This window comes from Brachionichthys hirsutus, unplaced genomic scaffold (assembly GCF_040956055.1).
Source record: "Brachionichthys hirsutus isolate HB-005 unplaced genomic scaffold, CSIRO-AGI_Bhir_v1 contig_916, whole genome shotgun sequence".
NCBI lineage: Eukaryota > Metazoa > Chordata > Actinopteri > Lophiiformes > Brachionichthyidae > Brachionichthys > Brachionichthys hirsutus.
Genome location: NW_027180327.1, coordinates 180,396 through 195,000, shown reverse-complemented (window position 1 = coordinate 195,000; position 14,605 = coordinate 180,396). Strand labels below are relative to the sequence as shown.

Genomic DNA, 14,605 nt, shown 5'->3' with positions numbered 1-14,605 from the left:
ACTGTTTGTCTTTGTGTGTCCTCCAGAAAGGGAAGATGAAAGAGGCTGCCCAGAGATACCAGTACGCCCTGAGGAAGTTTCCCCGAGAAGGCTTCGGAGATGACCTGAAGGCTTTTAAAGACCTGAGGGTCTCTCTGTACCTCAACCTCTCCCGCTGTCGCAGAAAAACCAATGTAAGACACTCCCTTCTTTCATGAAGAATAGAAAGAGTTCTCATTGGTTTAGAGTGGTATCAACAGAAAGATAAATCTGTGAAAGCGACTGCATCATGTGTTCAGATTGCAGCAGGAACAGACTGTTAGCTTTCCGATGCTAAGGGAGCCATGCTACGCGTGGACTCGCTCTTATTGTGGATAGAAACTTCAGATCCAGCCTGTCTTTCTGTCGCTAAAAAAGAACTTTCAAACAAAAGGAAAGGGTTTTAAAATTCTGCAATATTTCTGTAGAAAAACTCAAACAAGGTTTTTCCCACATGACTAAATGTACTACTATAAAGTAGTACTACAGTACTGCTGTAGGGAACCTGATGTTGATGTGATTACATGCCGCAGGCTGCAAACACATTACTGCAGGTCTGTCTGTGTGTGTTTCTACAGTAACACAAGGGAAGCCCCTCAGCTGTTTCTTAGTTTGGAAATGCTTTATGGGAACAACAGAACACAAGGATGAAAAAAGTGCAGGCTCACCGAATATTTTCCTCCTTTTGTAGGATTTTGGGATGGCTGAGGAGTTTGCAACAAAAGCACTGGAGCTGAAGCCCAAGTCCTACGAGGCCTACTATGCCCGAGCGAGAGCGAAAAGAAGCAGCAGGTAAACTATCCGCTCAATTTCTGACCAGCTTCTATGGCTGTTTGTTATTGTTGTTGTTCTCATATGTTTGGATCTGACGACTCCGTGTCTCACATCACTTCCAGGCAGTTTATGGCAGCCCTGGCTGACCTGCACGAAGCGGCCAAGCTGTGCCCGAATAACAGGGAAATCCGTCGCCTGCTGGTCCGCGTGGAGGACGAGTGCAAACAGATGCAGCGCGCCCAGGCTAAAGGGGGCCTGGCTGGGGCTGCAGCGGCTTGCTACCAGATGTCAGGAAGCCACGAGTCTGACCCAGAGCAAGATGAAGGGCAGCTAGACGCTTCTGAGCACAGTCGAACCAGGAGCATGGAAGGGCAAAGAGACATCTTAGAAGAGGAGGAGGAGGAAGAAGAGGAGCAGGAGGAGGCCGTGTTACACGACAGGAAGGCTGAAGCCTGCTGGACGCAGAACAGGTACTCTTATAATAGATTCTTACCCTCTGAGCCCAGCAGCAGCAACGTGGGACGTCAGAGTCAGTCCCCCAGCTCACCGCCAGCTTCCAGCAAGCCTCCCCCCCACCGCTACCCTCGGGAACACCGGGAAGCACTGGCCCAACAGGGATCGGTCCTTCAGCCGACAAAGCAGGCTCAGATCGTGAAGACCAACCAGCATATGAGCTCCATGGGGTGCCGTGCAGCAGGGGCCAAGTCTCAGTACGCCCCCTCCAGTCCTTTGCCAAGCCGGCACATGTCCAGCATGCTGAAGCCCGGCCCAGGCATCGACATCAGTCCCCTCCCTGTCCCCGCCGATGGGTCTGTATACGCAAACCGCGTGTCGCCGGCGGCTGCCTCCACCTCTACGGGTCACAGCTTTGAAATCGAGAGCGTCCACTCCTCGCAGGCTTGCTATTTATCCTGCAGCAGCTCCAAGGGTCTGGGGCAAGAGCGCTCATCTGCCCAGGCTGCGTCCTCCCCGAATGGGTTAGCCTGCTCTGGTCCAGGAACCCAAGAGAACCAGCCTGACCCAGCAAAGGAAGGCCCCCAGGGAGGAGGCAGCACCAGCAGCATGCGAGTGTCCAGCTCCACCAGCAGCCTGGCATCCAGCAGCAGTTTGTCAGACAGCGGCAAACTTGGGCCTGATGTCCGGACCAAGATCTCCGACAAAGCAAAGCAGGTCGATTACAAGCCCAGACCCTTCATGGGCGTAACCGACAAGACGGCACGCTTCCAGCAGCCAGCTCCACCACAGCAGCACCAGATACTGCCGAGTCATCAGAGCAGCCGGAGCTGCTGGCTGAACCAGCCGGCAAAGGGCATCGATTGTGAACAGCCTTATGCCAAAACCTTGAGCACGTACCAGGAGCAGCACAAGCCTCCACCGCCTCAAGCTGCCATGGCAACAAGTAGTTTACAGAACGGTATGTACAGCAAGGAATTCACCGAGAAGTTCTGCCAGGCCGTCAACTGTTACAAAGAGTCCAAGCCAGCACTGGCGATGCCACATGCGTTCATGGACAGTAAGCCCAAGCAGCCTGGCCTGACCCGGGAGAAGAGCCCCGCCCTCCATGTCACCTCAATGAAACCAAAGCGGTCCTTTATAGAGTCCAACGTTTAGAGACGCTCTCGTACGGCGTGAGAGGGAGCTTCAGACCGACCACTGAACGTAGGAACGTCTCACACTTTGGCCTTGGAAGAAGAAGAATGTGCAAGCAGCCCGTTTCCTGTGTACAGTCAGACAGCAGGCAGCCCGTTTCCTGTGTACAGTCAGACAGCAGGCAGCCCGTTTCCTGTGTACAGTCAGACAGCAGGCAGCCCGTTTCCTGTGTACAGTCAGACAGCAGGCAGCCTGTTTCCTGTGTACAGTCAGACCACAGGCAGCCCGTTTCCTGTGTACAGTCAGACAGCAGGCAGCCCGTTTCCTGTGTACAGTCAGACCACAGGTGGCCTGTTTCCTGTGTACAGTCAGACAGCAGGCAGCCTGTTTCCTGTGTACAGTCAGACAGCAGGCAGCCTATTTCCTGTGTACAGTCAGACAGCAGGCGGCCTGTTTCCTGTGTACAGTCAGACCACAGGCGGCCTGTTTCCTGTGTACAGTCAGACCACAGGCGGCCTGTTTCCTGTGTACAGTCAGACAGCAGGCGGCCTGTTTCCTGTGTACAGTCAGACAGCAGGCAGCCTGTTTCCTGTGTACAATCAGACCCCAGGCGGCCTATTTCCTGTGTACAGTCAGACAGCAGGCGGCCTGTTTCCTGTGTACAGTCAGACCACAGGCGGCCTGTTTCCTGTGTACAGTCAGACCACAGGCGGCCTGTTTCCTGTGTACAGTCAGACAGCAGGCGGCCTGTTTCCTGTGTACAGTCAGACAGCAGGCAGCCTGTTTCCTGTGTACAGTCAGACAGCAGGCAGCCTGTTTCCTGTGTACAGTCAGACAGCAGGCGGCCTGTTTTTCCTCCCAGCCTGTTTCCTGTGTAGTCAGACAGCAGGCAGCCTGTTTCCTGTGTACAGTCAGACCACAGGCGGCCTGTTTCTCCTGCCAGCCTGTTGCTTGTGGCCGTCGGCTGCTCTGACACGGCAACATGTCCCCCGTCGTTCAGCCCAGCTGGAGACATCGCACTGAAAGACGTAACGGACTCGTCTTGTACGGTCTTCATTAATGACAGTAGTAAGCACTTTATACACGCTCCGGCCGCTCCAGTGCTTAAAGAACATACTTGGTTATAGCATAATGTAATTACAGTTTGGAGAGGTTTCAGGGCGTCCATGGTGCCGAGCGAGGAGGATGAGGAAGATAACGTCCTCAACGAAGGTGTGACAAATGTTTAGGACTTTGTATATTTTACGAAGGATGTTGTGTATATAATATAAATATGTACTCTTCCATCTTTTCAGTGAAGGTCTATGTTAAGTGTGCTGCCGAGTTCAGAATGCAGAAAGCCGTTCAGATGGTGTTAAAGGTTCTAAAGAGGAGTTTGTACATTCTATAAGTCACCAGTAACATTCAATCACGATCCTTTCTCTACCGGCTTGTTGTTGCTGTCTAGTTTAATTTATTTACGGTGCCAATGGCTTGGTTAATTGTAAAAGCAATATATTTTATATAGTTATTTTTGCACAGCTACTAAGACATTTTATGATTCTCAATAACGTTGCGTTTAGGTGCATGCTATAATTGCAGTTTATATTAAGAGTTTAAAAAAAAAAGTCTATAAAAACAGAAATGGTTTTGTGGCCCAACGCCATCAGCTCTATTTTACTATGTACGTTAAATGCAACTGTTGCCATGGTTTCAGTATTGTGAGCTTTATTAGCTGTGATCACATACTGTAATATAACATTACTGCCACCAGGGGAGACAGAAATAAAGACCCACTGAGGACAAACAAACCGGATCTGCTGAGTTTCTTCTTAAACATTTTAATCGTCACATGAACAGAGCTGTAAACGGTCGACATTAGACTGAGAAGCTTTCACTGATCGGCGGCCATCGGGAACACAAATAGAAGTTACAGGATGATGACAAAAACATATTGATATTAAAATCACATTTACCCAATAAGATAAATCTGATTGTGATACTGTGATGTGATTGAACAGCCTCAATGTTTCCTTAATGTAAATCTTGCATTACATCTGATGTATAATTTGTTCTCACGTTACAGGTATAATATAAGATCATCTCTGAGCTGTGGAATCTGGGCAAAGACATTTCCTCAGATACTTAAATTCAGGATAATATTCTTTCATTCTCTTCTTGAAGTCTGAGGTTTGTTCTTGTAAAATCACCACTTTATTTTATAAATATAATTTCATTTATTATAGATTCTTTTTCCATTTGTCAGAAAAATGCTGTGTTATTCACTTCAATTCAAAAGTTATCTTCAATGCACGAGACTTCTTTAGCTGAAGGAAAGCCTTTTTGGAATGTTGCACATTGTCATAAACACAAAAAGCTCAGCGATTTGTTTCATTCCTAACGAACTCTGCATTAGTAAACGGAAGTGTCATTTTATATTTTACTAATCAGGACTTAACCACATACCAGTTGACGGATTTTCGGATGTCAGTGCCCCGAGCGAACCCGTTTAAAGACGGAATGACTAAAATGAGCTGAGATCTACTGGTTTGACCTCCAGCGTGAGATGGCCATCTTCAGAGCTCTGTTGGGGGTCAGAAGCGTCATCGCCAGAGGCAGATTTGTCATCGGACTGCTCTTGTTTTTGCCCCTGATCCAGCTCTCGATGGAGACGCGCTCGTAGGAATACCCATCTGTGGGGTAGACGTATAGACATCTTAGATGATGCTGGTGCTGGAGAGAATGATTCGGGTTTGGGTTTTAACCTGCAGCGATGACCGGATCCTTCATCAGCTCTCTGCTGATTGGACACAGGAACTCGTCCGGTGCCTCCGAGCAGCTCGGCTCCGTCTTCAGGGCATCGACTCTCCTCAGGAGACGACCGCGGAGGCCAAGAGACGCTGAGCAGCCGTCACAATATTCAGACTCCACGTTAAACAACTCAGACGTGTATGTGTTCACGTTCATCCACTCTGGTACCAGTGATGCAACCGCTGGATGAGCTCAGACACAACTCTGGTGTCTCTGCCCTGGAGACTTTGGTTCAGCCTTAGAACTTGTCTTTATTTGCTGTTTTTATTCTCCAGTACAATAGTGAGGATACTCTCTGTTCACTCAGCTGCAGGGCTCTGCCCTCTGAACATGTCGTCAGCTGCAACAAAGGCTGTTCGATGCACAGATATGCATAAAGTGGAGGAGCAGGCCAGACAGACGTGAATGAGAACAGCTGCAGTGACATCGTCTGTCCTGCATTCATAAACTCTTAGGAGATAATTCCAACTTGTCACAGTCCATCACCTTCGCCCTCCTCTTATGGCTTTAAAAATGAGCAAATACTAAAATATCTGTTTGAGTCTCATACAACAACAAGCCTTCCATCACATTTTAATGGTTGAGATGATTATAGCAGATGTGATTTTCCTTTCTGGCTGAAGGGAAGGCAGTGAGAGCGATCTCAGTAATGAATCCTCCAACAGAAACTTTCTGTCAAAACCTCTTTCTTACGTAAAATCAGGTTTTTTTTTAAATCCAAGTATGTCTCCAAAAGATGCACGATAATAAAAGCAAACTTATTTTTGCTCTTACAGTTTTTCTAAATTGTTAAAACATTAAACCCTATTGTCTGAACCAGATGCTCCGTTGCCGGGACCCACTGACTGAATCCGTCACTCTTCACCCGTTTAGACACAACTTGTCAACACATTTTCATTGCGACGCACCTGTGGTGCATAATGGTGGCGAAGGTCAAACACAATTAAAGCACTGCCGTCACTGGTTGAACACAACGACTCAAAATTGATCACACTTGTGCCTAATGATGTGAGGGGCCATGAAGCCAGTTCAGAGAGTCCTGCTCTGTGAGGAAATACAATGGATCGAAGTCTGAGAGGAGGTCAGCAAAAACAAAGAACAGAAGATACCTGAGGAATTCAATTCTATTCTATTTATATAGCGGCAGATCACAACAGAAAGTCATCTCAAGGCACTTTAGAGGAGTAGAGGGAAAGACAGAACCCAACTTGACCCACAAGAGCAAGCACTTTGGCAACAGAGGCAAGGAAAGACTTCCCTTTAACAGGCAGAAACCTTGGACAGAACCTAAGACTCATGGTGGATGGTGCCTTCAGATAACTTTCCATTTTGATCTGGCGCTATATAAATAAACAATTTAAAAGTTAATCGGAGTTTATGTGTATTTTTAACAGACTTTTAAATCTGTAAATGGAGTTTTCAATGTTGAGATGAAATATTTTTCACCATTCTGGATCCGATCCAGATGGAATTCTGTGGTGAGTTAGAGGCCCCCACCCTACATGACCGTGTGAAATTCCATAAACATCGTCAATAATCAACCGAGATATTGAGGAACAAATATTGAAGCTCCATCGACTGCAATGTTAATGAACATTTCAAAGCGATCCAGAATCCAGGAGCTCTTCTGGATCACCATCAACATGAAATCAACTGTTCCTGGTAACATTCCCATCATTTTCTGAAAATTTCATCCAGATCCGTCTAAAACATATTTAGCTATCATGCTAACAGATGGACGGACAGACAGACAAATGCCGGCGATTACGTAGCCTCCGCCTCGCCTCGCCGGAGGTAATAAACTAATCATAAATAGAACAACTGCACTTGTTTCGGGCTCATGATTTTCATAAGTTCCCCTTGGACGTTAGAATGTTCACTTTACATTTAGATTGATAATTTGATGAGACGCCACAACAAAACTGCAGAATGAGGTTGTCTCCACGGAGATTCACCGAATTATATCTGAGAGGAACTTATTTTTTTCCTTATTCAAAGATTCATGAATATTTCATCAAGCGAAGTTCACTGGAATCTAATTTATTGAGTGTGTGTCTATGCAACATGCACATATTTGCATAAACTGCAAGCATGGCTGAGTTATTTGTTGAACAGCGCAGAAAGGACAGGAAACGTGCCGATCTGCCGGTCCGCCTGTTCTCATTCTGTGGTAATGATGAGAACCGTTCTCCATAGAGAACACGGAAAACAGACGCTCGGGGTCGGACATGCGTCGCATCAAGGAGCAGCAGGAAGTGGGATTTACTGTCAATTCCTTTACTGCTGTTATATTACATCATATACGAGGAATGCCACTGGCTGCTTTAAGACTCTGATCCAAAGAGTGACTCGATTATACTCAGCAAAGCGAACCCAAAAAGGTCAAACTCCAACATGGGTTATTGTTACACAATATAATGAGATGATACCAGCAGGGAGGATAAAAACCAGGAAGACTTGGATTAATAAACTAAATACAATTATTCACTGAGGTTTTCAGTGCAACATGGATTATCAGATTTTTTTCTCTCATTATTTAAAGGAATAAAATAAAGGAAACGTAAACATTGAGGTGCTTCGTAAAGAAACATGAGATGCTACTGGTACAAACAAAGATTAACACTAGTTTGGCACGACTGTTTATCAAAGTCTGTTGAGCAGCTTTTCATTTTTCTGCACGTTACACACACACACACACTGAAATGTTAAACATTGAAAATAGACCAAATGCTTGTTTGCCTGACATTAGAATTAAAGATCCAATAACAGACAGTAAAATAACAATTTATTGTTTCTTTCTTTCGTTTGTCATTTCTGTAGTCGAGTACGGAAAAAATAAAATTTTGTTTTATTACTTGAATCTTTGACAATGTGAATGTAGAATACTCAGTGAACAACTATTAGTTTAACGAAGAGCTCCCTCCTCTTCATCGTCTCATTTTAAGGCCGACTTTGTGCTGCAGATACTTTTACATCGTTTGCTGCCGGTAGCGTTGACGGAGGATTTGTCCTTGAATGACCCTGAATGGACTGATCTTATTTGAGAGGGATTATTGCTGTTTGTGATGTAAAGGTCAGCGTCTGGGGAGCGTCCATCACCGTTTGTGATTGGATGGACAGTGAAAAGCTGCAGCCTCATGTCTCAATCAGATCACTGGAGGGTGACAAAAGCAGCTTAGAGTACCCGATCCGATTGTCATGCTTTAGGATCAAACACCATTTCCTGTGTGTGTGTGTGTGTGTGTGTGTGTGTGTGTGTGTGCGTGCGCGTTTCATTCCATCCTCACCAATTCCCAGCTCTGCAGCCGTTTCCTTGTTCAGCTGGCTGAGCTCCGCTCCATCGATGTTGTTGGCTTCAAAGATGCCGACGAGCTCCTGCAGTCCTTCCTCACACAACCAAGTCTTCACATCCTCCTCCGACCAATCAGCAACCAGCATCCTGGAGTGACCCGGCAGCTTCCTTCCTGCAAAACATACAACAGGAAAGAAGGAAGAGTTCCGTTATTATCTCCTGTAACAAACTTATCACATGTCGACACACACACACGCACACACACACACACACACACACACACCTATGACCTACATAGTTACTTCAGGCCAGCATGAAGCTCATCAAGCTTCACGCGGCTCTACAGGAGTGAGCAGCCATCAGTCATCATTCAACGCCAAAGCAAACGGGCGTGCTGCGAGTTCACCCCGTTAGCGAACTCACGGCAGCCGGATGCTTCCAATCCGTCGCCACCCGAAGGCGATAACCCTCGGGACTGATGGGCGCTGCTCCTCCTGCACTAGCCCCGCCTCTTCCTACCTACGCCAATACAAACTGCAGCTAGAAAGCATCAAATCCTCCATCAACGCTACCGGCAGCAAACGATGTAAAAGTATCTGCAGCACAAAGTCGGCCTTAAAATGAGACGATGAAGAGGAGGGAGCTCTTCGTTAAACTAATAGTTGTTCACTGAGTATTCTACAGTGTGTGTGTAATGTGCAGAAAAATGAAAAGCTGCTCAACAGACTTTGATAAACAGTCGTGCCAAACTAGTGTTAATCTTTGTTTGTGCCAGTAGCATCTGGTGTTTCTTTACGAAGCACCTCAATGTTTACGTTTCCTTTATTTTATTCCTTTAAATAATGAGAGAAAAAAATCTGATAATCCATGTTGCACTGAAAACCTCAGTGAATAATTGTATTTAGTTTATTAATCCAAGTCTTCCTGGTTTTTATCCTCCCTGCTGGTATCATCTCATTATATTGTGTAACAATAACCCATGTTGGAGTTTGACCTTTCAACTCTTGGTGTTGAAAGGTCGGATGTTTCTTTACAGGAAGTTTAGTTTGGGGTAAGTCAATTCAGAACGCCGTAACGCCCACAAATAGTCATTCCTGTGATCGGGTTCACTTTGCTGAGTATAATAATAATAATCAATACATGTTCCTGCTCTGCGGCCGTGACTCACCCCCTGTGGGACGCGCCCGTGTCTCCCGTTGAATGTCATGACAGCCCAGCAAGCTGCTGGTCAGTATTAAATATTAACGTCTGAGCAATCCAGGAGATGAGATAGTTCTGCCCGGACCACAGAACCGGGCCGGGCCTCTGACAGATGAGCATGCTGCTCGCAGGCCTTTTATTCTGTTGTGCACCATTTTAGCTGATTTTCCACCATTAGTATCTTTTCATGTCACTTTCCAAGTCTTGTGCTTTGCTAAGAGGTAATAAACAGATAAAGTACGAAAAATACAAACAAGTAACTCAATGTGGAAATCATTATTCTATCCGTTCAGCTCCATTCACTCTTTCGTTTAGGACTGTCCTGCAGGAGATTCTGGTTTAGGCTGCGTGATGAAGGGCTGAGTCGCATTATCACACCAACACTGGTTACAAATTAAACTGACTCATTAAAGTTAAAGTGTGAACGGACAAGGGAAAATGTTGAGGACAAATCGCTGGTCTCGGTTTAGGAAATGAAGAGTAATGGTATTTTATCTTTTAAAGACAGACTCAATCTATTTGGTCTCATTTTTCAGCAGCTTCTTATTTTGTTCACACGACAGAGCATGCAGCATGAACACCAGACAAACAAAAACACAAGGGCTTTCGACAGCATGCTACATGCTACAAGCTACAGCACCGACTACACAAAGATATCTTCAGTAGATTAAAACATGACATTTCTGACTCCTGACATAAAACAGCTCAAAGATCAACTGAAGATTCCTGAGTGTGAGTGATGCGTTTATTCACCTTGGCACACGGCGTCTCTTAGATCAGCTGCTGCAGGGAAAAAACATAAAAGAGAATGATTGAAAGGTATGAAAAGAAAGAAATGGAAAGATTAAAGGAACAGGCACACAGAGAGGAGGAGGAGGAAGAGGAGGAAGAGGATTAAAACCACGGAGCTTTAAGAGCTGCTCTCATGAAGCTTCCCGGCCTCCAGACGTCTGATGATTACCTCTTCATTAAGCATTCCAAATGTTTTCCTTGGAATTGGGTTGGGACGTTTTGAGAGGATTCACCTCCATAACAGCAGCTCTCTTAGGCTCAGCGCTAGTTTACGCCGCTGCACCAATAAACATCAATCACAATTCCAAAACACTCCATTGGGAGGCTTTGGTTCTAAATGGCTTCTGGGCTTTGAACCGCCGCTAACAATGCGTTTAAAAAGAGGAGCAATCGCTTATTCTCCGGCGCCGACCGCAACAATTCCCTAAATATTTACCAGCTGTGCCGACTCCGTCTTGCATTCTCCACACATTTACAGTTCTATCCGTGGAGCCAGTTGCAATCCACGGCATGTTGGGAGAAAGAGCGACAGCAGTCACATACCTGCAGGGATGAAGAGGAGCAGAAATGCGAAGGCAGTAAACAAAAACTGGCACAAGTCAGGTTCCCGCTACCCTGATAAATACAAGACGAAATTAAGGGAAAAGTCCAGTCTTAAATCCTTTCAGGCACTTCACAGCACTCTGCTGGTGTCCGTCTGCGGTTCCACTTCAATGGCCGACTGGAAAGTGGAGCTGGAGAATACGCTGCCAGTTCTTACTAATCAAGCGCCGGGACTCCTCCTCTGCCGTTTGCCTGACAGCTGCAGAGACGGCATCTCAGCGGGGGGTCGGGTCAGTTTACCTGTCGTGCTGCTTCAACGTGTCACGCAGGGTCCCAGAGTGCTGTAAGCAGACGCGGACAAAACGGGAACCTTTATTTTCTAGAGTGTCACACTCAACTAAAGCAAAGCTTGAATAAACATTTATTAGTGCTTGACTTACCGCGTCATAAATCGCAACACTTTTATCCATTGAACTGTTGAATCATTTGAGGATAAAACAAGTCAGTCTCATTTGCATAATATGCATGTGAATTAGCATCAGAGAATAATGGAAAATAACGAAAATGGATTTGTGTCAAACAAACAACCACAAATGTGTCTCCCGAAAGCAGAACACAGATTTAGACAGAACACTTTTAGACAACCCTCCTGTGGCAAAAGGCAAAAGACTGAAAGACGCAGGACTTCAAACACAAAGGACGGAATAATTAAACCGGATTTGTAGGAAATTAACAGGTAATTTAAAAGGACAATAATGTGACTTCTTCTCCCAAACAGGAGCCTGCGAGACAAAAAGAGTTGCCAGAAGCAGGAGGTGATAATTAATGCTGCTCACATAGGAGGAGGCAGGAGGAGGTGTTCTGTGCGTCTTACCCTGAGAGGAGCAGCTCTCCATCAGCTGAGAAGGCACAGCACAGAACTGGAGCTGATTGGCTGGTGAGAGTGTGAAGAAGCCTCATGACACAGGCTGGGAATCAAACACCAGGAAATGGCCGTTCACAAGAGAACAGAGACTTTCTGGGGTCAATTTGTCCATCAATCAGCAAATGTAGACCTGAATGCATGGATGGCTGCTGTAAAACGACCCTCCGAGGGACAAGTCAATGGAAGTGAAGTGAAGACAGTCATTGAACTGCCCGACTTGTTATAATCCTGAGACGCTCTCAGCGTGACGTAAACGCTGGAGTCTCGAGCTGCGCTTCATTGTGGCGTTTCCACGCGCTACGGGGGGGCTAATATGTTATTCACATGCATATTCAGGATTTACTATCAAAGAAGAGTATAATGGGGTTCGGGGACAATGTTTTAATGAATGCTTTAAACATCGACATAAAACAAATGTGATCGAGAGACATTAACATGAACTGCTGGGTGGAAGAGAGCGGGAGGTGCCAGCTCTCAAAGAGACCGAGAATAAACTCTGAAAACAGGAACCAGCTCAGATCAGGAGGCAAGGACAGAAAATAGATGCATGCAGAGATTCAGACTTCCAAATGCCCATTAGCTTCTCTGAATCGAGAACTGACTTCCTTTCTCATTATAAAGTGAAGGCGATGGATGCAATCCTCTTTAAAAAAGATGATAAAGGCAAGCGTATATGAAAAACGCTGCTTTAAGGAAATGAAACGAGGACCGACATTGTCCTGCGTCCTTCAACAAGCAGCTCGGAGACGACTAATCCCCACGGGGTGCAGCGGGTCAGCACGTGGAGCACGTCCCATTCTCCCCAGAAACTGCTGTTACCACGGTAACGCATCTTAGGCACTAACAACATGACATGCTCACACACCAACTGTATGAAGGCAACAGGACCTGCAAGCATACATGAAACATCCTCGTTCTGCCGTCGGCGTCGTATCCGAGCGGCTGATCCCTCCAGCGATCCATCATCAATGAGATTATTCCTCACACTAATAGAACGCCTTTATTCTGCAGAGAGTCAGTCAGCAGGTTCTGTCTCTCACACACTGACCTACCTGCTCCTCCATGCTGGGAAACAATCCATACTTTAAGATGGCTGTCCTGGCCACAGGAGGCGAGTCGAAACTCCACACAGCTGCCGTCTGCAGAACAGAGACAGAGACATCCTCCTCTGAATGCGTGTGAAACATGGGAGGCACGGAAACGGCATGTCTGGACAAGAGTCGGACCAAAGACGGATAATTATGATTCAATGGCAGAATGATGAATGACGTGCCAGTGATGCTGATAACAGGAGCTGTTGTCACAAATTAAAGGATTCGTTCTCCTTGAATCAGAATAGATTGTTGGAAAATGTTTCATCGCTGATGAAGAAACAACTCCAAAGACAAATGTCCAGTGATTCGTGTGATCCATTGATGATATCTCCATTTCTCCAACTTATTTTCATTATCAGTCTGTAAATCCACAAACTTTTTAAAGATTAGAATTATTTCATTCAAGAAGGTCATAAAATATAAAAGGAAAAACTAAATTCTGATCCCATGTCTCAAATTGTTTGTGCTGTTTGCACCCCCAAAAACACCAATTGTCTAGAATTTAACTTGCCAATTAATAATCTGAGTAATAAAACAAAAACCATTCCTGATTAGCAGCAAACGACTGAGACTCTAATATGTTGATGTTCGAGGGAAAACGCAAAAGCCAACGTGTCAAAGCATCACAATCAAACCGTCTGCATGTCCAGCCCGAGGAAAACATGAATACGTGGAAACTCACCAACGTTAAACTGGCGTGCGAAGCTGCAGCAGGTGACTCCCAGGTCGTGGGCGTCCTTCTCAGCGTGCAGGAGGTTAACATCTGTATCCCAGAGGCGGAGATCTCCACCGCTGCAGCCGCTCACAAACATCTGGCTGCAGGGAGAGAAGCTGCAGGCCACGACGCTGGCCTCGCCGGCGGCGCTGCACCTGTAAACACACGGGAGCTTTACGACTCATGACCCGGAGGACTGGGAATATGCTAATTATGTAGAAAAGCTGCACCTCGGCTTTATTAAAAAGTCATTTTAATGACAAGGAGGAGGTTTTTATACATCTATAACTGCCATCTATTCACGTTTGATGCAGCAGTACCTGTGCAGTGTCCGACAGGAGGCGCTCCAGAGCGCCACGGAGCCGTCGCTGGCTCCAGCCAGGAGGAACGAGGAGTCCGGCGCGAACGCGCAGACCCGGAGCGCGCTGCGCTGCGGGTGCTCCAGCGTCGCCACCACCGCTCCGGTCTCCGAGCTCCACAGGATGGCGCGTCCGTCCGCGGAGCAGCTGAGCAGGACGCCGCCGCTCGGGCTGAAGCAGCAGCAGCGGACTCCGTAGCCGTGACCGGAGAGGGGGGAGAACGGGAGCTGCGAGAAGTCCGCTGCGCGGTACACCCGGATGGTTTTATCACCGGAGGCGGTGGCGAGGAGAGACGGGGAGAAGGCGCAGCAGCTCACCTCGTCGGAGTGGTGCGCCAGGGTGGCGGCGTGCGACGCCATAATCATAAAAGGACCGAAATAAATGCCGCTGGGAAAAGGTTCCTCACAAGGTGGCGCGGAACGTCCGGAATCAGGGCGCCGAGAGAAAACGAGAGAAAACGAGCTGCGGTTCGGCAGCGGCGCTTCCGGTCCAGCTCAGCTGTAAAGTTCGTTT

At 46.7% G+C, this 14,605-nt stretch overlaps 2 protein-coding genes across 2 annotated transcripts in view; one reads left to right on the top strand and one right to left on the bottom strand.

The window, feature by feature from the left end:
- The window catches only part of LOC137912835 (protein TANC1-like), an 87,317-nt gene extending 84,914 nt beyond the window's left edge, over positions 1-2,403 (top strand). The window contains exons 24-26 of the mRNA XM_068756966.1: positions 27-173; positions 710-810; positions 915-2,403. Of these exons, the coding sequence (XP_068613067.1) occupies positions 27-173; positions 710-810; positions 915-2,403 (1,737 nt within the window). The remainder of the gene's footprint in view (positions 1-26; positions 174-709; positions 811-914) is intronic.
- Positions 2,404-4,186: 1,783 nt separating this feature from the next.
- Positions 4,187-14,541, bottom strand: LOC137912842 (WD repeat, SAM and U-box domain-containing protein 1-like). The gene is made up of 12 exons (XM_068756973.1): positions 14,054-14,541; positions 13,701-13,888; positions 12,977-13,063; positions 11,874-11,967; positions 11,440-11,473; positions 11,300-11,340; positions 10,893-10,999; positions 10,418-10,447; positions 10,305-10,307; positions 8,460-8,636; positions 5,127-5,261; positions 4,187-5,054 (listed from the first exon to the last, which is right to left on the bottom strand). The coding sequence occupies exons 1-12, from the start codon at positions 14,455-14,457 to the stop codon at positions 4,903-4,905; spliced, it is 1,452 nt and encodes a 483-aa protein (XP_068613074.1). The 5' UTR covers positions 14,458-14,541; the 3' UTR covers positions 4,187-4,902.
- Positions 14,542-14,605: the final 64 nt, after the last annotated feature.